This window comes from Oncorhynchus tshawytscha, linkage group LG06 (genome assembly GCF_018296145.1).
Source record: "Oncorhynchus tshawytscha isolate Ot180627B linkage group LG06, Otsh_v2.0, whole genome shotgun sequence".
Lineage (NCBI taxonomy): Eukaryota > Metazoa > Chordata > Actinopteri > Salmoniformes > Salmonidae > Oncorhynchus > Oncorhynchus tshawytscha.
In genome coordinates this window covers 78,308,308-78,333,430 of record NC_056434.1, presented here as the reverse complement: position 1 = coordinate 78,333,430, position 25,123 = coordinate 78,308,308, and the positions used below count along the sequence as shown (strand labels likewise).

At 42.7% G+C, this 25,123-nt stretch overlaps 1 protein-coding gene across 5 annotated transcripts in view; it reads left to right on the top strand.

Moving 5' to 3' along the window:
• Window positions 1-25,123, top strand: part of LOC112253129 (echinoderm microtubule-associated protein-like 6) — a 120,301-nt gene that overhangs the window by 27,444 nt on the left and 67,734 nt on the right. For all 5 annotated transcript variants that reach the window (XM_024425084.2, XM_024425083.2, XM_024425081.2 and 2 more), the window contains exon 2: window positions 22,806-22,965. In XM_024425084.2, the coding sequence (XP_024280852.2) occupies window positions 22,806-22,965 (160 nt within the window). The remainder of the gene's footprint in view (window positions 1-22,805; window positions 22,966-25,123) is intronic.

Below are 25,123 nucleotides of genomic sequence, written 5' to 3'. Positions count from 1 at the left end.
CAGACTTTAGAATCCAGTCTCCTCTATGACAGACTTTAGAATCCAGTCTCCTCTATGACAGACTTTAGAATCCAGTCTCCTCTATGACAGGCTTTAGAATCCAGTCTCCTATATGACAGGCTTTAGAATCCAGTTTGTATTTGATGGGCTTTAGAATCCAGTCTCCTCAATGACAGACTTTAGAATCCAGTCTCCTCTATGACAGGCTTTAGAATCCAGTCTCCTATATGACAGGCTTTAGAATCCAGTCTCTATGAGAGGCTTTAGATTCCAGTCTCCTATATGACAAGCTTTAGAATCCAGTCTCCTCTATGAGGCTTTAGAATCCAGCTTTAGATTCCAGTCTCCTCTATGACAGGCTTTAGAATCCAGTCTCCTCTATGACAGACTTTAGAATCCAGTCTCCTCTATGACAGGCTTTAGAATCCAGTCTCCTATATGACAGGCTTTAGAATCCAGTCTCCTCTATGAGAGGCGTTAGAATCCAGTCTCCTCTACGAGAGGGTTTAGATTCCAGTCTCCAAATGAGAGGCTTTAGATTCCAGTCTCCTCTATGACAGGCTTTAGAATCCAGTCTCCTTTGACAAGCTTTAGATTCCAGTCTCCTCTATGACAGACTTTAGAATCCAGTCTCCTCTATGACAAGCTTTAGAATCAAGTCTCCTCTATGAGAGGCTTTAGATTCCAGTCTCCTCTATGACAGACTTTAGAATCCAGTCTCCTCTATGACAGGCTTTAGAATCCAGTCTCCTCTATGAGAGGCTTTAGATTCCAGTCTCCTATATGACAGGCTTTAGAATCCAGTCTCCTCTATATGAGGCGTTAGAATCCAGTCTCCTCTACGAGATGCGTTAGAATCCAGTCTCCTAAATGACAGGCTTTAGAATCCAGTCTCCTCTATGAGTGGCTTCGTAATCCAGTCTCCAACATGACAACCTTACAATTCCAATATCTTATATGACAGGCTTTATAATCCTGTCTGCTATATTACAGGCTTTAGAATCCAGTATCCTCTATGAGAGGCTTTATATTCCAGTCTCCTATATGACAGGCTTTAGATTCCAGACTCCTATATGAGAGGTTTTAGAATCCAGTTTCGTATTTGATGGGCTTTAGAATCCGGTCTCCTCTATGAGAGGGTTTAGATTCCAGTCTCCAAATGAGAGGCTTTAGAATCCAGTCTCCTCTATGAGAGGCTTTAAAATCCAATCCCCTATATGACAGACTTTAGAATCCAGTCTCCTCTATGAGAGGCTTCAGAATCCAGTATCCTGTTTCACAGGCTTTAGAATCCAGTCTCCTCTATGAGAGGCTTTAGATTCCAGTCTCCTCTATGACAGACTTTAGAATCCAGTCTCCTCTATGACAGGCTTTAGAATCCAGTCTCCTCTATGAGAGGCTTTAAAATCCAATCCCCTATATGACAGACTTTAGAATCCAGTCTCCTCTATGAGAGGCTTCAGAATCCAGTATCCTGTTTCACAGGCTTTAGAATCCAGTCTCCTCTATGACAGGCTTTAGAATCAATTCTCTCTATGAGAGGCTTCAGAATCCAGTAATCCTGTTTCTATGACAGGCTTTAGAATCCAGTCTCCTCTATGACAGACTTTAGATTCCAGTCTCCTCTATGACAGACTTTAGAATCCAGTCTCCTCTATGAGAGGCTTTAGAATCCAGTCTCCTCTATGAGAGGCTTTAGAATCCAGTCTCCTCTATGACAGGCTTTAGAATCTAGTCTCCTCTATGACAGGCTTTAGAATCCAGTCTCCTCTATGAGAGGCTTTAGAATCCAGTCTCCTATATGACAGGCTTTAGAATCCAGTCTCCTCTATATGAGGCGTTAGAATCCAGTCTCCTAAATGACAGGCTTTAGAATCCAGTCTCCTCTATGAGAGGCTTTGTATTCCAGTCTCCAACAAGACAACCTTAGAATTCCAATATCTTATATGACAGGCTTTATAATCCAGTCTGCTCTATTACAGGCTTTAGAATCCAGTCTCCTCTATGAGAGGCTTTATATTCCAGTCTCCTATATGACAGGCTTTAGATTCCAGTCTCTCTATGAGAGGTTTTAGAATCCAGTCTCCTCTATTTGACAGGCTTTAGAATCCAGTCTCCTCTTTGAGAGGCTTTAGAATCCAGTATCCTTTAGAATCCAGTCTCCTCTATGACAGACTTTAGAATCCAGTCTCCTCTATGACAGGCTTTAGAATCCAGTCTCCTCTATGACAGACTTTAGAATCCAGTCTCCTCTATGACAGGCTTTAGAATCCAGTCTCCCTATGAGAGGCTTTAGAATCCAGTCTCCTCTTTGACAGGCTTTAGATTCCAGTCTCCTATATGAGAGGCTTTAGATTCCAGGCTCCTCTATGACAGACTTTAGAATCCAGTCTCCTATGACAGGCTTTAGAATCCAGTCTCCTCTATGAGAGGCTTTAGAATCCAGTCTCCTGTATGACAGGCTTTAGAATCCAGTCTCCTCTATGACAGGCTTTAGAATTCCAGTCTCCTCTATGACAGACTTTAGAATCCAGTCTCCAGTCTCCAACTATGAGAGGCTTTAGAATCCAGTCTCCTATATGAGAGGCTTTAGATTCCAGGCTCTCTATGACAGACTTTAGAATCCAGTCTCCTATATGACAGACTTTAGAATCCAGTATCCTCTATGACAGGCTTTAGAATCCAGTCTCCTCTATGACAGGCTTTAGAATCCAGTCTCCTCTATGACAGGCTTTAGAATCCAGTTTCCTATTTGATGGGCTTTAGAATCCAGTCTCCTCTATGACAGGCTTTAGAATCCAGTCTCCTCTATGACAGGCTTTAGAATCCAGTCTCCTATGACAGGTTTTAGAATCCAGTTTTATTTGATGGGCTTTAGAATCCGGTCTCCTCTATGAGAGGGTTTAGATTCCAGTCTCCCAGGCTTTAGAATCTTATATGAGAGGCTTTATAATCCTGTCTCCTATATGACAGGCTTTAGAATCCAGTCTCCTCTATGAGAGGCTTTATAATCCAGTCTCCTCTATGACAGGCTTTAGAATCCAGTCTCCTGTTTCACAGGCTTTATATTCCAGTCTCCTATATGAGAGGCTTTAGATTCCAGTCTCCTCTATGACAGGCTTTAGAATTCCAGTATCCAAATGACAGGCTTTAGAATCCAGTCTCCTATATCACAGGCTTTAGAATCCAGTCTCCTATATGACAGGCTTTAGTTTCCAGTCTCCTCTATGACAGGCTTTAGAATCCAGTCTCCTCTATGACAGGCTTTAGTTTCCAGTCTCTTCTATGACAGGACTTTAGATTCCAGTCTCCTATATGAGAGGCTTTAGAATCCAGTGAAGGCTTTAGTCTCCTCTATGAGAGGCTTTAGAATCCAGTCTCCCATATAAGAGACTTTAGATTCCAGTCTGCTCTTTGAGAGGCTTTAGTTTCCAGTCTCCTCTGACGGGCTTTAGAATCCAGTCTCTATGACATTCTTTAGAATCCAGTCTCCTCTATGACAGACTTTAGAATCCAGTCTCTATGACAGATTATGAATCCAGTCTCCTCTATGACAGACTTTAGATTCCAGTCTCCTCTATGACAGACTTTAGAATCCAGTCTCCTCTATGAGAGGCATTAGAATCCAGTCTCCTGTTTCACAGGCTTTATATTCCAGTCTCCTATATGAGAGGCTTTAGATTCCAGTCTCCTCTATGACAGACTTTAGAATCCAGTCTCCTCTATGACAGGCTTTAGAATCCAGTCTCCTCCTATGACAGGCTTTAGAATCCAGTCTCCTCTATGACAGACTTTAGATTCCAGTCTCCTCTATGACAGACTTTAGAATCCAGTCTCCTCTATGACAGGCTTTAGAATCCAGTCTCCTCTATGAGAGGCTTTAGAATCCAGTCTCCTCTATGACAGGCTTTATATTCCAGTCTCCTCTATGAGAGGCTTTAGATTCCAGGCTCCTCTATGACAGACTTTAGAATCCAGTCTCCTCTATGACAGACTTTAGAATCCAGTCTCCTCTATGACAGACTTTAGAATCCAGTCTCCTCTATGTCAGGCTTTAGAATCCAGTCTCCTATATGACAGGCGTTAGAATCCAGTTTCGTATTTGATGGGCTTTAGAATCCGGTCTCCTCAATGACAGACTTTAGAATCCAGTCTCCTCTATGAGTGGCTTCGTAATCCAGTCTCCAACATGACAACCTTACAATTCCAATATCTTATATGACAGGCTTTATAATCCTGTCTGCTATATTGCAGGCTTTAGAATCCAGTATCCTCTATGAGAGGCGTTATATTCCAGTCTCCTATATGACAGGCTTTAGATTCCAGACTCCTATATGAGAGGTTTTAGAATCCAGTTTCGTATTTGATGGGCTTTAGAATCCGGTCTCCTCTATGAGAGGGTTTAGATTCCAGTCTCCAAATGAGAGGCTTTAGAATCCAGTCTCCTCTATGAGAGGCTTTAAAATCCAATCCCCTATATGACAGACTTTAGAATCCAGTCTCCTCTATGAGAGGCTTCAGAATCCAGTATCCTGTTTCACAGGCTTTAGAATCCAGTCTCCTCTATGAGAGGCTTTAGATTCCAGTCTCCTCTATGACAGACTTTAGAATCCAGTCTCCTCTATGACAGGCTTTAGAATCCAGTCTCCTTTACGAGATGCGTTAGAATCCAGTCTCCTGTTTCACAGGCTTTATATTCCAGTCTCCTCTATGAGAGGCTTTAGAATCCAGTCTCCTCTATGACAGGCTTTAGAATCCAGTCTCCTCTATGACAGACTTTAGAATCCACTCTCCTCGACGAGATGCGTTAGAATCCAGTCTCCTAAATAATCCAGTCTCCTCTATGACAGGCTTTAGAATCGAGTCTCCTCTATGACAGACTTTAGAATCCAGTCTCCTCTATGACAGGCTTTAGAATCCAGTCTCCTATATGACAGGCTTTAGAATCCAGTCTCCTCTATGACAGACTTTAGAATCCAGTCTCCTCTATGACAGGCTTTAGAATCCAGTCTCCTATATGACAGGCTTTAGAATCCAGTCTCCTCTATGAGAGGCTTTAGAATCCAGTCTCCTATATGACAGGCTTTAGAATCCAGTCTCCTCTATGAGAGGCTTTAGAATCCAGTCTCCTAAATGACAGGCTTTAGAATCCAGTCTCCTCTACGAGTGGCTTCGTAATCCAGTCTCCAACAAGACAACCTTACAATTCCAATATCTTATATGACAGGCTTTATAATCCTGTCTGCTATATTACAGGCTTTAGAATCCAGTATCCTCTATGAGAGGCTTTATATTCCAGTCTCCTATATGACAGGCTTTAGATTCCAGACTCGTATATGAGAGGTTTTAGAATCCAGTTTCGTATTTGATGGGCTTTAGAATCCGGTCTCCTCTATGAGAGGCTTTAGAATCCAGTCTCCTCTATGACAGACTTTAGAATCCAGTCTCTATGACAGACTTTAGAATCCAGTCTCCTCTATGACAGGCTTTAGAATCGAGTCTCCTCTATGAGAGACTTTAGAATCCAGTATCCTCTATGACAGGCTTCAGAATCCAGTCTCCTCTATGAGAGGCTTTAGATTCCATTCTCCTGTTTCACAGGCTTTATATTCCAGTCTCCTATATGAGAGGCTTTAGATTCCAGGCTCCTCTATGACAGACTTTAGAATCCAGTCTCCTGTATGACAGACTTTAGAATCCAGTCTCCTCTATGACAGACTTTAGAATCCAGTCTCCTCTATGACAGGCTTTAGAATCCAGTCTCCTATATGACAGGCTTTAGAATCCAGTTTCGTATTTGATGGGCTTTAGAATCCGGTCTCCTCTATGACAGACTTTAGAATCCAGTCTGCTCTATGACAGGCTTTAGAATCCAGTCTCCTATATGACAGGTTTTAGAATCCAGTTTCGTATTTGATGGGCTTTAGAATCCGGTCTCCTCTATGAGAGGGTTTAGATTCCAGTCTCCAAATGAGAGGCTTTAGAATCCAGTCTCCTCTATGAGAGGCTTTAAAATCCAATCTCCTATATGACAGACTTTAGAATCCAGTCTCCTCTATGACAGGCTTTAGAATCCAGACTCCTCTATGACAGACTTTAGAATCCAGTCTCCTGTTTCACAGGCTTTATATTCCAGTCTCCTATATGAGAGGCTTTAGATTCCACTCTCCTCTATGACAGACTTTAGAATCCAGTCTCCTCTATGACAGGCTTTAGAATCCAGTCTCCTCTATGAGAGGCTTTAGAATCCAGTCTCCTCTATGAGAGGCTTTAGAATCCAGTCTCCTCTATGACAGACTTTAGAATCCAGTCTCCTCTATGACAGGCTTTAGAATCCAGTCACCTCTATGAGAGGCTTTAGAATCCAGTCTCCTGTTTCACAGGCTTTATATTCCAGTCTCCTATATGAGAGGCTTTAGATTCCAGTCTCCTCTATGACAGACTTTAGAATCAAGGCTCCTCCATGAGAGGCTTTACAATCCAGTATCCTGTTTCACAGGCTTTAGAATCCAGTCTCCTCTATGACAGACTTTAGAATCGGGTCTCCTCTACGAGATGCGTTAGAATCCAGTCTCCTAAATAATCCAGTCTCCTCTATGACAGGCTTTAGAATCGAGTCTCCTCTATGACAGACGTTAGAATCCAGTCTCCTCTATGACAGGCTTTAGAATCCAGTCTCCTCTATGAGAGGCTTTAGATTCCAATCTCCTATATGACAGGTTTAGAATCCAGTCTCCTCTATGAGAGGCTTTAGATTCCAGTCTCCTCTATGACAGACGTTAGAATCCAGTCTCCTCTATGACAGGCTTTAGAATCCAGTCTCCTCTATGAGAGGCTTTAGATTCCAGTCTCCTATATGACAGGCTTTAGAATCCAGTCTCCTCTATGAGAGGCTTTAGAATCCAGTCTCCTCTATGAGAGGCTTTAGAATCCAGTCTCCTCTATGACAGACTTTAGAATCCACTCTCCTCTATGACAGGCTTTAGACTCCAGTATCCTCTATGAGAGGCTTTATATTCCAGTCTCCTATAAGACAGGCTTTAGAATCCTGTCTCCTGTTTCACAGGCTTTATATTCCAGTCTCCTATATGAGAGGCTTTAGAATCCAGTCTCCGATATGACAGGCTTTATATTCCAGTATCCAAATGACAGGCTTTGGAATCCAGTCTCCTATATCACAGGCTTTAGAATCCAGTCTCCTATATGACAGGCTTTAGTTTCCAGTCTCTTCTATGACGGGCTTTAGAATCCAGTCTCCTATATGACAGGCTTTAGTTTCCAGTCTCTTCTATGACGGACTCTGGATTCCAGTCTCCTATATGAGAGGCTTTAGAATCCAGTGTCTTTTACAAGAGGCTTTAGATTCTGTTCTCCTCTATGAGAGGCTTTAGAATCCAATCTCCCATATAAGAGACTTTAGATTCCAGTCTGCTCTTTGAGAGGCTTTAGTTTCCAGTCTCCTCTGACGGGCTTTAGAATCCAGTCTCTATGACATTCTTTAGAATCCAGTCTCCTCTATGACAGACTTTAGAATCCAGTCTCTATGACAGACTTTAGAATCCAGTCTCCTCTATGACAGGCTTTAGAATCGAGTCTCCTCTATGAGAGACTTTAGATTCCAGTCTCCTATATGACAGACTTTAGAATCCAGTATCCTCTATGACAGGCTTCAGAATCCAGTCTCCTCTATGAGAGGCTTTAGATTCCATTCTCCTGTTTCACAGGCTTTAGAATCCAGTCTCCTCTATGACAGACTTTAGATTCCAGTCTCCTCTATGACAGACTTTAGAATCCAGTCTCCTCTATGAGAGGCTTTAGAATCCAGTCTCCTGTTTCACAGGCTTTATATTCCAGTCTCCTATATGAGAGGCTTTAGATTCCAGGCTCCTCTATGACAGACTTTAGAATCCAGTCTCCTCTATGACAGGCTTTAGAATCAAGTCTCCTCTATGAGAGGCTTTAGAATCCAGTATCCTGTTTCACAGGCTTTAGAATCCAGTCTCCTCTATGACAGACTTTAGATTCCAGTCTCCTCTATGACAGACTTTAGAATCCAGTCTCCTCTATGAGAGGCTTTAGAATCCAGTCTCCTGTTTCACAGGCTTTATATTCCAGTCTCCTATATGAGAGGCTTTAGATTCCAGGCTCCTCTATGACAGACTTTAGAATCCAGTCTCCTGTATTACAGACTTTAGAATCCAGTCTCCTCTATGACAGACTTTAGAATCCAGTCTCCTCTATGACAGGCTTTAGAATCCAGTCTCCTATATGACAGGCTTTAGAATCCAGTTTCGTATTTGATGGGCTTTAGAATCCGGTCTCCTCTATGACAGACTTTAGAATCCAGTCTGCTCTATGACAGGCTTTAGAATCCAGTCTCCTATATGACAGGTTTTAGAATCCAGTTTCGTATTTGATGGGCTTTAGAATCCGGTCTCCTCTATGAGAGGGTTTAGATTCCAGTCTCCAAATGAGAGGCTTTAGAATCCAGTCTCCTCTATGAGAGGCTTTAAAATCCAATCTCCTATATGACAGACTTTAGAATCCAGTCTCCTCTATGACAGGCTTTAGAATCCAGACTCCTGTTTCACAGGCTTTATATTCCAGTCTCCTATATGAGAGGCTTTAGATTCCACTCTCCTCTATGACAGACTTTAGAATCCAGTCTCCTCTATGACAGGCTTTAGAATCAAGTCTCCTCTATGAGAGGCTTTAGAATCCAGTCTCCTCTATGAGAGGCTTTAGAATCCAGTATCCTGTTTCACAGGCTTTAGAATCTAGTCTCCTCTATGACAGACTTTAGATTCCAGTCTCCTCTATGACAGACTTTAGAATCCAGTCTCCTCTATGAGAGGCTTTAGAATCCAGTCTCCTCTATGAGAGGCTTTAGAATCCAGTCTCCTCTATGACAGACTTTAGAATCCAGTCTCCTCTATGACAGGCTTTAGAATCCAGTCACCTCTATGAGAGGCTTTAGAATCCAGTCTCCTGTTTCACAGGCTTTATATTCCAGTCTCCTATATGAGAGGCTTTAGATTCCAGTCTCCTCTATGACAGACTTTAGAATCCAGTCTCCTCTATGACAGGCTTTAGAATCCAGTCACCTCTATGAGAGGCTTTACAATCCAGTATCCTGTTTCACAGGCTTTAGAATCCAGTCTCCTCTATGACAGACTTTAGAATCGGGTCTCCTCTACGAGATGCGTTAGAATCCAGTCTCCTAAATAATCCAGTCTCCTCTATGACAGGCTTTAGAATCGAGTCTCCTCTATGAGAGGCTTTAGATTCCAGTCTCCTATATGACAGGTTTATAATCCAGTCTCCTCTATGACAGACGTTAGAATCCAGTCTCCTCTATGAGAGGCTTTAGAATCCAGTCTCCTATATGACAGGCTTTAGAATCCAGTCTCCTCTATGAGAGGCGTTAGAATCCAGTCTCCTCTACGAGATGCGTTAGAATCCAGTCTCCTAAATGACAGGCTTTAGAATCCAGTCTCCTCTATGAGTGGCTTCGTAATCCAGTCTCCAACATGACAACCTTACAATTCCAATATCTTATATGACAGGCTTTATAATCCTGTCTGCTATATTACAGGCTTTAGAATCCAGTATCCTCTATGAGAGGCTTTATATTCCAGTCTCCTATATGACAGGCTTTAGATTCCAGACTCGTATATGAGAGGTTTTAGAATCCAGTTTCGTATTTGATGGGCTTTAGAATCCGGTCTCCTCTATGAGAGGGTTTAGATTCCAGTCTCCAAATGAGAGGCTTTAGAATCCAGTCTCCTCTATGAGAGGCTTTAAAATCCAATCCCCTATATGACAGGCTTTAGTTTCCAGTCTCTTCTATGACAGACTTTAGAATCCAGTCTCCTGTTTCACAGGCTTTATATTCCAGTCTCCTATATGAGAGGCTTTAGATTCCAGTCTCCTCTATGACAGACTTTAGAATCCAGTCTCCTCTATGACAGGCTTTAGAATCAATTCTCCTCTATGAGAGGCTTCAGAATCCAGTATCCTGTTTCACAGGCTTTAGAATCTAGTCTCCTCTATGACAGACTTTAGATTCCAGTCTCCTCTATGACAGACTTTAGATTCCAGTCTCCTCTATGACAGACTTTAGAATCGGGTCTCCTCTATGAGAGGCGTTAGAATCCAGTCTCCTATGTGACAGGCTTTAGAATCCAGTCTCCTCTACGAGATGTGTTAGAATCCAGTCTCCTAAATAATCCAGTCTCCTCTATGACAGGCTTTAGAATCGAGTCTCCTCTATGAGAGGCTTTAGATTCCAGTCTCCTATATGACAGGTTTAGAATCCAGTCTCCTCTATGAGAGGCTTTAGATTCCAGTCTCCTCTATGACAGACGTTAGAATCCAGTCTCCTCTATGACAGGATTTAGAATCCAGTCTCCTATATGACAGGCTTTAGAATCCAGTCTCCTCTATGAGAGGCTTTAGATTCCAGTCTCCTATATGACAGGCTTTAGAATCCAGTCTCCTCTATGAGAGGCGTTAGAATCCAGTCTCCTATATGACAGGCTTTAGAATCCAGTCTCCTCTATGATAGGCATTAGAATCCAGTCTCCTATATGACAGGCTTTAGAATCCAGTCTCCTCTACGAGATGCGTTAGAATCCAGTCTCCTAAATGACAGGCTTTAGAATCCAGTCTCCTTTATGAGAGGCGTTAGAATCCTGTCTCCTCTATTACAGGCTTTACGATCCAGTCTCCTCTTCGGGATGCGTTAGAATCCAGTCTCCTATATGAGTTCCTTCATAATCCAGTGTCCTATATGACCGCCTTCAGAATCCAGTCTCTTATATGACAGGCTTCATAATCCTGTCTCCTACATGATTCCATTCTCCAATATGAGAGGCTTTAGAGTCCGGTCTCCTCTATGACAGGCTTTAGAATCCAGTCTCCTATATGACAGGCTTTAGAATCCAGTCTCCTATATGACAGGCTTTAGAATCCAGTCTCCTCTTTGAGAGGCTTTATAGAATCCAGTCTCCTCTTTGAGAGGCTTTAGAATCCAGTCTCCTATATGACAGGCTTTTAGAATCCAGTCTCCTTTATGACAGGCTTTTAGAATCCAGTCTCCTCTTTGAGAGGCTTTAGAATCCAGTCTCCTATATGACAAGCATTATAATCCAGTCTCCTTTATGAGAGGCTTTAGAATTCAGTCTCCTAAATGACAGGCTTTAGAATCCAATCTCCTCAATGAGAGGGTTTAGAATCCAGTCTCCAAATGAGAGGCTTTAGAATCCAGTCTCCTCCACGAGAGGCTTTAGAATCCAGTCCCCTATATGACAAGCATTATAATCCAGTCTCCTTTATGAGAGGCTTTAGAATTCAGTCTCCTAAATGACAGGCTTTAGAATCCAATCTCCTCTATGAGAGGGTTTAGAATCCAGTCTCCAAATGAGAGGCTTTAGAATCCAGTCTCCTCCACGAGAGGCTTTAGAATCCAGTCTCCTATATGACATGCTTTAGAATCCAGTCTCCTCTATGAGAGGCTTTAGAATCCAATCTCCTCTATGAGAGTCTTTAGAATCCAGTCTCCTCTGAGAGGCTTTAGAATGTAGTTTCCTCTATGAGAAGCTTTAGATTCCAGTCTCTTTTATGAGAGCCTTTAGAATTACCCAGCACCCATCTCTCATTTCCCCATGTTCCTGGGCAACATAATAGTCACCATTGTAGATTTTATTACCCAGTGTTTCAAAATCCCAGGAGCTTTCAATAAATTCCCAGGTTTTCTAGAATTCCTCTCTTGAGGTTTCCAGATTTCCACCTTATTCCCTCCTGATTCCGGGGTTCCTCCAACCGGGATTTTGGGAAAACCAGAGAATTTAATTATATTTAATTATAATTTACCACAATTTTGCAACCCTATCTTTACCTTAATCTCTTGTGGACAGACTACATAAACATACCTGACCAAATTTGACCTAATTCAGGAAACTATATGTCGCAAGTCACGACTTCAAGATTTTAGTTCTGGCTTAACAGAGATTACCTTTGCCCTCATGCTGTGGCATTGCATACACAGAGACACAGAGACATCTAGTGTTGGATACAGTGATGAGCTCAGTACAAGGTATAATCATCTTTAAGAACCCTTAAGATGCCTAGTTAACAAAAATGTATAATTACATTATTGGTTTATAAGTCATTGGGTTCTTGAATGCTCTCCATCTGAACAGCCATTTCCTTGAGGTATTACAAAGGTGTGGAGATGTATCCCCTTGGCAGATACAAACGGGCAGTCAGAAAATGGATGCCTCTGCATTCAGAAGAAAGCTCTTGCTAAATTCACAGTTGTGTGTTCTTGTCATGTGTCTGTGTGTCTGGAAGTGACTGGTGCTTGTGGCTCCAGCTGGTATGTTTCACAGTGCCGTACCCTTGGCTAGAATCCCCGGCCTGGCTCCGGCTGGGCTGTGCTTACCCTCATGCTCTGGTTCTCTGAACTCCCTCTGCTGTCCCATTTACGTCAGTGCTGCAGGGCAGAACCCGGCTCCGAATACATCTGTCACTGCCAGCCAGCCAGGCAGAAGTAGGAAGAACCGGGACTCAACCACACTTCCAAACAGCCTTTTTCACACTCAGACAAGCAAGTCTTTAAACTAGACCTTTACAGGCTAGTGTCACATTCACACACTCCACAGTCTAGTCTTAAACCAAATGTTTATACAGCATAGTCACAAGCTATTAGAACTATTCTACAATTTATCAACCAGCTAGGATCTTACACCAGGATGTCTTATGACATGGTTGATATGATATGTGTAGTATGTAGTATCACTGATTGAATAAATTAGTACTGGAAATAGAAAGACCTTGTCAGCCTCTCTCTCCCTCATCACTGCCACCAGTTTTGGCTTATCCCCTCTGTCTCCTCCTCATGACCTTTGCATACATTACTGGGGCTGACTGGGACAATACCAGCTTTATTAGGGCCAGTATGCAGAGACCAGGAGATGGGCACGGATTGCTGATGGTGTGTTTGTGTGTGCATGCATCTGTGTGTGTGTGCGTGTGCGTTTGTGTGTCACTGAATGTGTGTGTGTGTTGATGTCTTCGCATCTGTGTGTGTGTTGGTGTCTGTACATCTGTGAGCGTGTGACAGATCTAAGATGTGACAGTGTTTACTGGCTGGTCTCATTAACCAGGGGGTAATGACTGTATCAGAGACGGACACAGTGCTACTCCCACGATGCTCCATTAACACCAGGCTGGACTCTAAGTGTTCCTGATTTCACGGAGCTGAAGACTTCAAATGAGCCGTTGACCTTTACTGGTTCCTCTCTATGCCTCACTACAATATGGAGTCCTTTGAAAAATAGATGGGTGCATAAGGAAAGAAAATCTTTAGTCAATGCTCAAACATAATTTTCTCTGTGGTTTTCAACATGTTTATTGGACTTGATAATAATTGGTGATGTTACAGTATATTATACATTTTTTAATGAAAAGGGATATTCCATTGGTTGTCTGTGTTGCTGGGCCAAGGTGTCTCACAAACACACATTGTAACTGCATGGGTGCTTATGACAACGTATTGATTACCTTGACGACGCATCGATTTTGTGCTGTGTTGACACCAGTGGAGGCTGGTGGGAGGAGCTATAGGAGGACGGGCTCATTGTAATGGCTGGAATCGAAGTAATGGAACGGAGTCAAGCATGTGGTTTCTATTTGTTTGAAACCTTTCCATTTATTCCATTCCAGCCATTACAATGAGCCTGTCCTCTTATAGCTGCTCTCACCAGCCTCCTCTGGTTGACAAATAGATTATCTTGTTGACACACTTCTCTGCCAAGAAATACATTCATTCAGTACCATTTCCTGTCATATATTTGCACCATCTTATGCATGCTGATCAGGCATGTTAAGATCATGTCTCGGGATATATGATTTAGCTCTCAGTGATTTTGTGGCATTTGCCCAGATTTTTGATTTGATAATATGAAGGTAGTTTTCCTTACCACATTAGGCCCTAAATATAAGAACAGTAGGCCTTGGAGGGTTGTTAGACAATGGTCTGTCAGTGGGCATAGATCCATCTTACTAGTGACATGGCCTTGCTGGCAGCTCTCCTCCAGGCTGTGTGTGTGGCGGAACACCATGGTCCTTACGCTTCAGTTGTCTTACACCATGAGAAAGGACCGTACTGTGCTGATGAAGTATATGGGAGCTCTGGCTTATCTAAAGGCATTCACGGGTGAAAGATGGCACTTCATTCGATGCATGGACACGGTTGAAAGAAAGAACCGTGGAAACTGGTTAAAAGCTGAAGGGTGTTGAGGAAGCTGAACTTTTGATCAACTTAAGTGCCTCTTAGGTCAAACCATGGAGATCAGAAAAGTTGTCTTTTTGTAATAGGGTTGAAGTATGTAGAATTTCATTAGGTTCTGTAACAGGATGTGTCAAAAGACCTATTCGAGCATGTAGTTTGATTAGCCTTGGGATTACCTGTCACAGGATAATGACAACAGATATCAATAGTTGATGCATGTCTCCTCTCCTGTAATTGCCTCTCACCCTCAGCACACTTAATTAAAATTGACACGGAAATTAGCTTCTCAGTTTGCCACCATTTCTTTGCCCCTTGAGCAATGAATGTTCCCACTTTCTGTTCTTACACCTACCACGCCTGCTATCTCACTTCACCTCTATGAGATCTCAGTAGCTGAATTTACCTCAGTGTGTGGGTGTCTGAGAAGTAGCTTGATTTCGACTTTAACCAGTCTTGTCGTTGACACTCCTAGGCAACTACGGTACAGGCCATTTAAGCACATCTTTCATCATGAAAATCTGTAATGTCTCTGCTCTTTTCTGAGCACTGTGACATAGATGCTTATCTTGCTGTGCTGTACTGAAATTGTATGAAATAATAGGCTATATAGGACTGTATTTCCATTTGCCATTTTCCAGTAATACTAGAATATTCACTGGATACCTTTTGGAATGGCATCGACAGGTGTAGGATCTTAATTTGATCACCCTGTTGCAGGATAACTTTCCCGGAATGCAGGGCATTTAAAGCGTGTGTGTATTTGAGGTTTAAAAAGGCTTCTGAAGTTTGTAATTTCCACTTAGAAATATCAGACTTGATTTTCACTTACGTAAAAATGGATAATCCTTACAAAAATATCCATTATTTATAATCCATATAATTCACATTTCCTGTTTCTATAGGATTATTTTCCTGTTGTAGCAAACTGACTCAAATTAAGATCCTGCATCTGTAATAGGGAATCCTATCCATTTTGAAGGTGGTGTAATCCAGTCATTAGCCCAGTCATAACAGCTCATGCTTTCTCCAGACAAAACCACTCACAGTAAACTGTCTGTTCCATTATTGAGATTAAGGTTTTTTGAGAGGCCTGTTAGAATGACTGATCCGCTGTTTGCCTTTGGTGTATCTAACTTCACAGCTCTATAATCTCCGTTTAATAACAGTACTCCTTCCAACACTGTCTGGTGGCAGACACTTAGGGGCTCTATTTTCAGATAGCGGTGGGGAGGTGCAGTGTCAAACGCATGTTAGTTATCAATTTTGTCATGTAAAAAATGTCACGCTGGCATTTCCACCCCTCACGCCACGGTTTGTAATTTACCTGTCTAACATCAGCTTGCTAGCGCTGAGGTGGGATGGGTGGAAATATTGGAGGTGTCTCCTTAAAAACGTGTGCCAATATGCCAAAACAGTCAACGAAATCCCCCCTTCTTTGTTACATTGGACATATTTTTTCTCCAGCTTCTGTGAAAAGTCTGGGCTCATTATGTACGATTTCCATTACATGAAATATGTTAGTGACTGTAGGAAGCCTGTTTAGGAACATCAAGTTATTTAAAAAATACTGCTTACTGTTTTTTGTTTATTATTTTGTCAAAAAATGCATCTTCCACTTTCCTCTGTTGGACCGAACTGTCAAATCGTGGGAATTTTGATAGCTGTCTATGGTGCTGAATCTGCTTGTAGGATTGTTTGCAAAGTCACTACTGGCCATATCAATGATGATGGTAAGCTGAGTGGAAAAGCGAATGCATTGTCTATAGCCTAATATTTCTATGTTGAAGCCGATTACTTTTAAACATAGAACACTAGATAGGCTACATGTTTGTTATAACTAGGACTATTGTAGTGTTAGGCTACCAACGAACAGTCCTGTAAGGTGCAACACAACACTAAACAGAAAATAACCACCCACAAAACACAATGGAAAACAGGCTACCTAAATATGGTTCTCAATCAGGGACAACGATTGACAGCTGCCTCTGATTGAGAACCGTACCAGGGAAAACACAGAAATAGAAAATCATAGACAAACTAACATAGACAACCCACCCAACTCACGCCCTGACCATACTAAAACAAAAGACAAAACAAAGGAACTAAGGTCAGAACGTGACAGTAACCCCCCCCCAAAGGTGCAGAGGCGCTGCAATGTACCGCACCGGGCTATGCACATGCACCAGGGACACCGTGCGCCTCACGGCATAACACGGTGCCTGCCCGGTCCCTCTCGCTCTCCGGTAAGCACGGGGAGTTGGCTCAGGTCTCCTACCTGACTTAGCCACACTCCCCGTGTGCCCCCCCCCAAGATATTTTTGGGGCTGCCTCTTGGGCTTCCAGCCGCGCTGCCGTGCTGCCTCCTCATACCACCGCCTCTTGGCTTTCGCTGCCTCCAGCTCAGCCTTGGGGCGGCGATACTCTCCAGCCTGTGCCCAGGGTCCCTTGCCGTCCATAATCTCCTCCCATGTCCAGGAGTCCTGAGATCGCTGCTGTTGCCCGTTACCACGCTGCTTGGTCCTTTGGTGGTGGGTGCTTCTGTAACGCTTGTCGTCTGGGGAAGGAGAGGAGGACCAAGGTGCAGCGTGGTAAGTGTTCATATTTTAAATATTTTAATGAACACTGAAAACAAAACAATAAACAACCAACGAACAGTCCTGTAAGGTGCAACACAACACTAAACAGAAAATAACCACCCACAAAACACAATGGAAAACAGGCTACCTAAATATGGTTCTCAATCAGGGACAACGATTGACAGCTGCCTCTGAGAACCATACCAGGCCAAACACAGAAATAGAAAATCATAGACAAACTAACATAGACAACCCACCCAACTCACGCCCTGACCATACTAAAACAAAAGACAAAACAAAGGAACTAAGGTCAGAACGTGACACCTTGGCCTTAGGCCTACGTGTGCCTGCTAATGGAATGAGATATGCAATTTATGATATCATGATTCTGATCCCATCTTATTTAGGGATATTGTTGTCGTCAAATTTGATTTAAAACCAAGCTTATTAGAATGATTCACTGTCCATGGCTTTATGATGAGAACGCATGGCTCGCTGTAATACAATTTAGAAACCGTCTGCTATTTTTGGAGAAGTGGAAATATGATCTGTAAGAAGGTTTCGAGATGTTTATAAAACATTTGGGGACAGTATAACGGTAAGTGGACATTCCCCCTTTCTCGTTATATTGGATATTGAGAATTTTGGATCTGCGTAAAACCCTCCATCGTCTACTTTGTCTTAATATTATATGCCAAAGTGGAGAAATTATGGTGCCTGTAGCTGTATTTAGACTATTCAAAACAAGTTGTTGTGTCGTTTTATTCTAATTTGATTAGAATTATTCACTGTCTTTTTTACGTCCTTTCAATAGTGAATTTAATCTTGCATATTGACAATGTATGCATAGCTCAGACATGTAATTTACTGTAAGCCTATATCAGTCCTAATGCTATTTTTAAAAATATATATTTTCATATTGAAGCCATGCAATTAGCCTACTTAGTACAATGTGGAAAACAAACATGTTCAACATATTTAGCAAATATGGGATAGGCCTACATTTTGTTATTTTGTTTCTATAGGCTATTTATAATGGACTAACATAAAAGTTGATAACCAAATACACCTAAACACAACTTGAAGCAACCACATATTTAGCCATAGAGCATGTTCTGATTGGCCAGTGAAGGGGCAAGCCTAGACACACCTACAACTAGTTTATTCATGAAAACCCAGCCCTTTTGCACCACCGCCAGCTATTGCGCCCATAATTCCTGCTGTGAAAATAGCAAAAATATTTCTGAGACACACACAGACCTATAGCGCCGTTGCGTAAGGTTTTACCGATTTTGTGTAAGGTTTGTTAAAATAGAGCCCTTATTGTTCTTATTCATTAAGTTATTTAAAATGTTCGGAGGAATTGCGCTCATTATAAATCAACTGAGACTATTCGTGTTTTAAATTATTCCCCTTATTGCAGAATTTCCATTGCTAATTGGTTATATTTCCTGCTGCTCATACAAAATATGCTGTAGCCATTAGTACAGTAGCCCAACGAATGAAGCTCAATGAGTACCTTTTCACTATGAGTTCTAGCTATGTTTCTTGAATGTTTTTGTCTGTTGGCTGAGCTATTGCTGTAAGGTAAACATCTTCCTCAGGAGCAGAGGGATTTATTGAATCTTCTGAGGCAACACAAACGAAGCACTATTTAATTTTCTCCTGTTTATCTACCCTCTTTGCCCTCCAACCTGGTTGAATCATTTATAAACAGACGTATTGCTTTTTACTGTGAAATCCAGCCTCTCTTGGCAGAGTCCCTTTCTGCTGTTTTTAGCCTGAGCTGATTCTGTGGCTGCTAAGAATAGCCAGGGTGATATTGCTATCGTTTTGCTGGAGCAGATGGTGGTTTTCCCGAGGACACAGGCTTCCAAGAGAGGAACACACTAATTATGAGAGGGCAAGATTACTGGAGAGGAACACACTATTTATGAGAGGGCAAGGTTACAGGAGAGGACCTAACTAATTATGAGAGGGCAAGATTACAGGAGAAGAACACACTATTTATGAGAGGGCAAGGTTACAGGAGAGGAACTAACTAATTATGAGAGGGCAAGATTACAGGAGCGGAACCCAATTAATAATGTGAAGGCAAGATTACAGGAGAGGAACTCACTAATTATGAGAGTGTCAAAGCTCAGGAGAAGACCCAGATGCAGACAGTTTCGAAGTGTGTTACAAAAACAGGGGGGCAGGCAAACAACTGGTCAAGGGCAGGCAGAGGTCAGTAATCCAGAGCAGAGTCCGAAAGGTACAGAACAGCAGGCAGGCTCGGGGTCAGGGCAGGCAGAGGTCAGTAATCCAGGGTGGTGTGACAAGGTGCAGAACAGCAGTCAGGGTCAGGGCAAACAGAATGGTCAAAACCGGGAAAACAGGAACTAGAGCAAGACAGGCACACGGGCAAAAACGCTGGTAGGCTTGATGAAACAAACAAACTGGCAACAGACAAACAGAACACCAGTATAAATACACTGGATAATGGGGAAGATGGGTGACACCTGGACGGGTTGGGGAGACAAGCACAAAGACAGGTGATACAGATCAGGGTGTGACAGAGAGGGTACGATTACAGGAGAGAAACACACTAGTAATGAGTGGGAAAGATTACAGGAAGTCAGACTAACATCACGAGCAGCAGAGGTCACGGAAGGGTTAGAGGAAACAGGGAGTGGTATGGTTGTAGAGTGGATGTGTGAGGGGTTAGCAGTGTAGGTTGGATGAATGACAATGTTAAGGTGAATGCTAAGTAGACCTAGGTGCCTGTTAGAGTGAACTGTAGGGTGATGTTTTATGTCATGGAGAGATTGTAGGCTATCACATTAGTGATTTTTATTGGTTTACGCTTCTCTGTTAGAACTGATTGGATCTGTTGCGGCGTTTCAAGAATTTCTGCCTCAATCTCAACATTCCATTACTCTAAATCACATGTCAAACTCATTCCACAGAGGGCCGAGTGTCTGCGTGTTCTCGCTGCTTGCTTGTACTTGATTGATGAATGACGGTCAGTGATTAGTTAGAAACTCCCCTCAACTGGTTGTCTAAGTCTTAATTGGACACAAATTGAAAGGAGAAACCAAAAAAAACTGCAGACACTCGACCCTCAATGGAACGAGTTTGACAGCCCTGGTCTAAATGATAAGGATCTGTGTATGAAGTAGATAGGACCAGGGCTTTCTGATAAGACAGAGTTATATGGCAGCATAGTGAGTAATGGATTGGCCCAATTGAGCTCTATTCATCATACACCTTCAGGGTAGCTGCAATTCCAGATCTAATGAAAATACAGTTTTTAGTGAGAGAGTGGAATGTATGTATTTTTCTTATAAATGGTGGAAAGGGACAGACCCATCCTTCTCACTGTCTTCTATTTCATGGTTATTAATGCCTTTTAAAGGAGCAATTTAGGCTACATACAGCCTAGTCGTGCTCGCCAGCCTCAAGGTGCTCTGCTGGAGAGAAGAGACTACATATTGGCTTTTTCTAGGGTGCATACCTTTCTTCAATTTATCTCAATATTGTGTTCTTAACATAAAGGCAGTATGCTACAGAAGGATATATTTTGTGGGACATTTTGTTGGTTGAGGATGGTTTGCTCTTGTGTAGTTAATGACCTTGTGTAGTTAATGACCTTGTGTAGGTTTGTTGTCCACGTCTGCTGATACTTCACCTCTAGTTAAACTTGAATGCTTAATCTTGATTCCTGTGTCCTTGGCTGTCCGGTTGTCAAGGCAACCATGCTGTCAGCAGGTTGGTTGCTAGTGCACTGTTTGTTAAATTGTTCCCTGGAGACATATTGGTTCACATTAGCTTATACTGTTCACATACGGCGCTAGCAGGCATTGGACAACAGAAAATGAATCTCGTGAATCAGTTAATAAGATGAACTGAAAGATTGTCACCAACCTTGTTGCATGTACTGAGGAACCTTAACTTGTAGCGTTATTCAGAGAGAATATGACAGAAGAAAATGATTGAGATAGTGATTGATAGACAGTGTCTTTCTTCCTACAGCACCGATGCTGTATAGACAGCAACAGTCTGTTGAGGTAGGTAGGGCATCAGAACAGGCATCAGGAGAGTCTCCCAGGTGGCAGCAGTGTTTGTTGTCTGGCTCTGATTTCCTTCCCCAGGGGGATTTCCCTGTGCCATCTGCAGAGGAGTATCACATTACTGTTTGTTTGTGTGACGAGAGTCTGATACTGGAGTCTGGTCCTACTGGCACTGACTAGGTGTTCTTCACTATTTACCATTTTGTCTATGAATAATGGATTAGTATAATAAATAATCTCATCAATGATCAAATTTGTATGTATATTATTTTACATTTGTTATTTTATGGAGTCAAAAAAAGATATGGGGGTTTCTCTTTTAAAATACATATTTTCCTTCTGGTTCATGTTTTTTTAATGTAATGTACTCAAACACATTCATCATGATTGTAGCTGTCAATAAATCAACAGGTTTATCCATCACTGACAGTTTTCTGTCTCGGCTGCCATCACACACCGCATGAATGGAGCATCTACTGATGTCTGTCCTCACGTACAGTCCATCTGCTCCTGGCCCTGGCCTCTGCAAACCCAACAGCCCATTGAAACCTCTGCAAATCTGCTCTCATGCCACAGTCTCTACATCTCCATCAGAAAGCTCTGCACGTCTGCTCTTGTTAGGGCCAGCTGGGACATAGACTGTCTGGGAATGAGAGTCAGCTGAGTAGAACTGAGCTCCCTCTCTCTTTCTCTCTTACTCTCTTGCGTGAGGGTTTCTCCATTTCTCCCACTCCCTTTCTTTTCTCAGAGCCTTTATTTCTGTCTTCTTCCTTCCTCCCTCTGTTCCAGGCAGAGCTCCAAGCCCAGATTTACAGCCACGAGCTTCATACAGAAAGAGGCTTTGAGATGAAAGAGTCTGAGACAGTCAGACTGAGCACAGAGAGAGAGAAAGACATTCAGGGACTGAGAGAGCAAAGAAAGAGAACGAGAAAGAAAGACATGTCGATGTGCTGTGCAGTGTGTACTGTCATGTCTGCTTTGTACTGTCAGGACATTTCTCCTGATAGGAATGGTCCTTTTAACCTCATTTGTACGATTGGACCGTTTACAATGGCAAGGCTTGGTTTGTAAGGCTACCACTTCTCCTCTGTACTGTGTTTATGGTCAAGGTCACAGCGGACTTCACTGTGTTGAGCGGTACTGAGCGTGGTCGCCTCCCTTTCCTCAGTCCATTGGTGGTGTGATGATCCCTGACCCTGTGTGGCTGATGCTAGTAACACAGTAATGTCTGCTGCTCGGCCAGGCCCCAGTAATGATGCCATTAATCACATGTATTTATAGAACACCAGGGCACCTTTCATAAACAAGGGAAGGAGGTTGGCACCTGGAGCTACCAATGACCCACTGTGGCATCTATAACCTATTGACTTTCAGATTGAACGCTATTAGACAGAGACATTATCAGATGAGCTTCTTGAGCTAGATGTTACCGATGCTGTATGTTGAGTGTACTACTACTTCATGAAGTACACTTATAAACATTACTGTGACCTTTGACTTAGGAATAGGGCTGAAAATGGCTAATGACAAAGGAACAAACACTGTGTATTACTACAAGAGTAGTAATGTCAATGATAAATCAAGCACATGATAACCCCTTTTGTAATGAAAGAGAAATGTAGGCAATATCAGGTTTATATATATTTATTTATATAAATGTAGGCAATATCAGGTCACTCTGCAACTGAATTACACACCCTGGCCTGGGTGTGTAGACCACTGGCCCGAGTAAGAGTGGGCACGCCCTGTTTTAACCAGAAAGAGCCAAAGAATATATACATATTTCATCTGAATTTCATGAGTTTCTTTCAACAGCATTGTGTGCGTATTTCCTGTCGTATTGCCTAATTCCCTGTTATATCTCCTCTTCTGTTTCTCCAGCCTCGGCCTTCATCCTGAGAGGTCTCTGGTGGCAACAGGTCAGGTAGGGAAGGAACCCTACATCTGTGTGTGGGACACCTTCAGCGTACAGACCATCTCTGTCCTCAAGGACGGACACTCCCATGGAGTGGCCTGCCTGGCCTTCAGCGCAGATGGACAGGTGAGACACACACACACCACCTCACACACTCCTGCATGCACCTGTCTCTCATTCACCTCTTGTCTTTGTGGATGGTTTCCTGTCCTATCACCCTGTTACCAAGGAAAACCTGTTGGATAGTCTCACTGAAAAACAACAATACTTTGTCATGCAGCAATGTGAGTGCTCCATCATTTGCCAGATTGTAGGGTCATACTTCGGGGTTGGAACCGGTTCATGGAACAGAACTGAAAACTGGAAAAGAATGCAAAAAAAAGAGTATCACATAGCCTATTGCCGTGGGAATGGGATTATGGTGGTGGGTTGCTGAGAGAAGTGAAGCCTGCTGGGTAACTGTGCAGACTGGGGATGATGTACAGCCCTCTCATTAATCATGTTTACTGGGAGGAATGCTGGGACAGCACCATTCTCCTTTGACCTTTAGATTGATGGATGGGGCTCTATGAGAGTCTCCTACAGCAGCAGCAGCCTATTGACTTCCCCCTACAAGACCAGTAAGTTACACCCAGGGATGGAGAGCGCGGATGGAGAAAGAGGATGAGGGAGGGGACTGAGGGAGGGGATGCATGGAGGGGACAGAGGGAGGGGATGCATGGAGGGGACAGAGGGAGGGGATCCATGGAGGGAACTGAGGGAAGGGATGGAGGGAGGGGATGGAGTGAGGGGATCCATGGAGGGGACAGAGGGAAGGGATGGTTGCTGTTGTCGTTGCCTTCATTGTGGTTTTAGAGTTGACAAATGCAATGTCACGTCAGAGGAGGCTGCGGTAGGGGAAGAATGTGTCTCGCTGCTCCCTAAGTAATTGGGTGTCTGGAGCGAGGGAGGGGATAGCTTGGTGAGGAGAGCCAGGGCTAATGCAGCCGAGTATCGGGAGGGGGGGGTGGTTGTGATGAAAGTCGGCTGCATTAACCCTGGCTCTCCTCACCAACCCCCCTCCTCTCTCCTCTCTCCTCTCTTCTTCCAGATACCAGTAGCATTAGCCCTGGCTCTCCTCACCAACCCCCCTCTCCTCTCTTCTTCCAGATACTCAGTAGCATTAGCCCTGGCTCTCCTCACCAACCCTAATGCTACTGAGTATCTGGACCAGGGAGGGGCAGCAAGCAAAGTTTACCTCAGACCCTTGGTCAATCATAAAGACATTTTGGCCTTGTTATCATAGAGCTCCATTCTAAAATGCAATAGATGGCTGTTTTCTTGGAACCCCTGTGTGCACAGTGAGTAAACAACTCTGGGTGTAATATAAGGCAGATGGATGTCCTTTTGGGTCGGGATTTAAATGGATTTGTAGATGAATGGTTGTGGCAAACCACAAAAATGACAGAACAGGTTTTCCTAAGGAAACGAGAACATATTCTCTCCCACTGAAATGTTTTGATTCATGGACACCCATTACCTTTCACTGCCATTCAGTTAGGCACTTTAGGTCAACCTACATTTGGCATTCATCTACTCTCTTTTATACAATTTGTAGAAATGCCTTATATTGGAGCATCACATCTGAAATATCCCTGACATTTAAGTCTAATAAATGTTTTTATCTAGTCATATTTCTTTGTCATCCCACAAATCCCTGTAAAATGTTGTGTGCAGGGAGACAGTTGGCAGAAATGTTCCTTAATGCCTCGCTCCTTTGTCTCATAAGATGGGTAATTAACAATTAACTTCCTAAATGGTAATTTCCGCCAGACTAATTGGAAACAATTTGCATTCCTTTCTACGGTGAGCGTGATAAAATACAGCCAATGTTTTTAGTAGTGCTGTTCAAGGACTTACTCTATTAGCTGCAAATTGCTATGCTGCCTGTGAACTGTGTCTCTGCAGCTGTCACATGGGAAAATTATGTCATATTTCCCCTCCCAATGGGCACAAACTGATCCACACTCTATAAAGCATGTACAGTGCAAGTATTCAGACCCCTTCCATTTTTCCACATTTTGTTATGTTACAGCCTTCTTCTAAAATGGATTCAATAATTTTTTCCCCATAATCAATCTACTCACAATACCCTATAACAACATCACAATACCCTATAACAACATCACAATACGCTATAACAACATCACAATACCCTATAACAACATCACAATACCCTATAACAACATCACAATACCCTATAACAACATATAACAACATCACAATACCCTATAACAACATCACA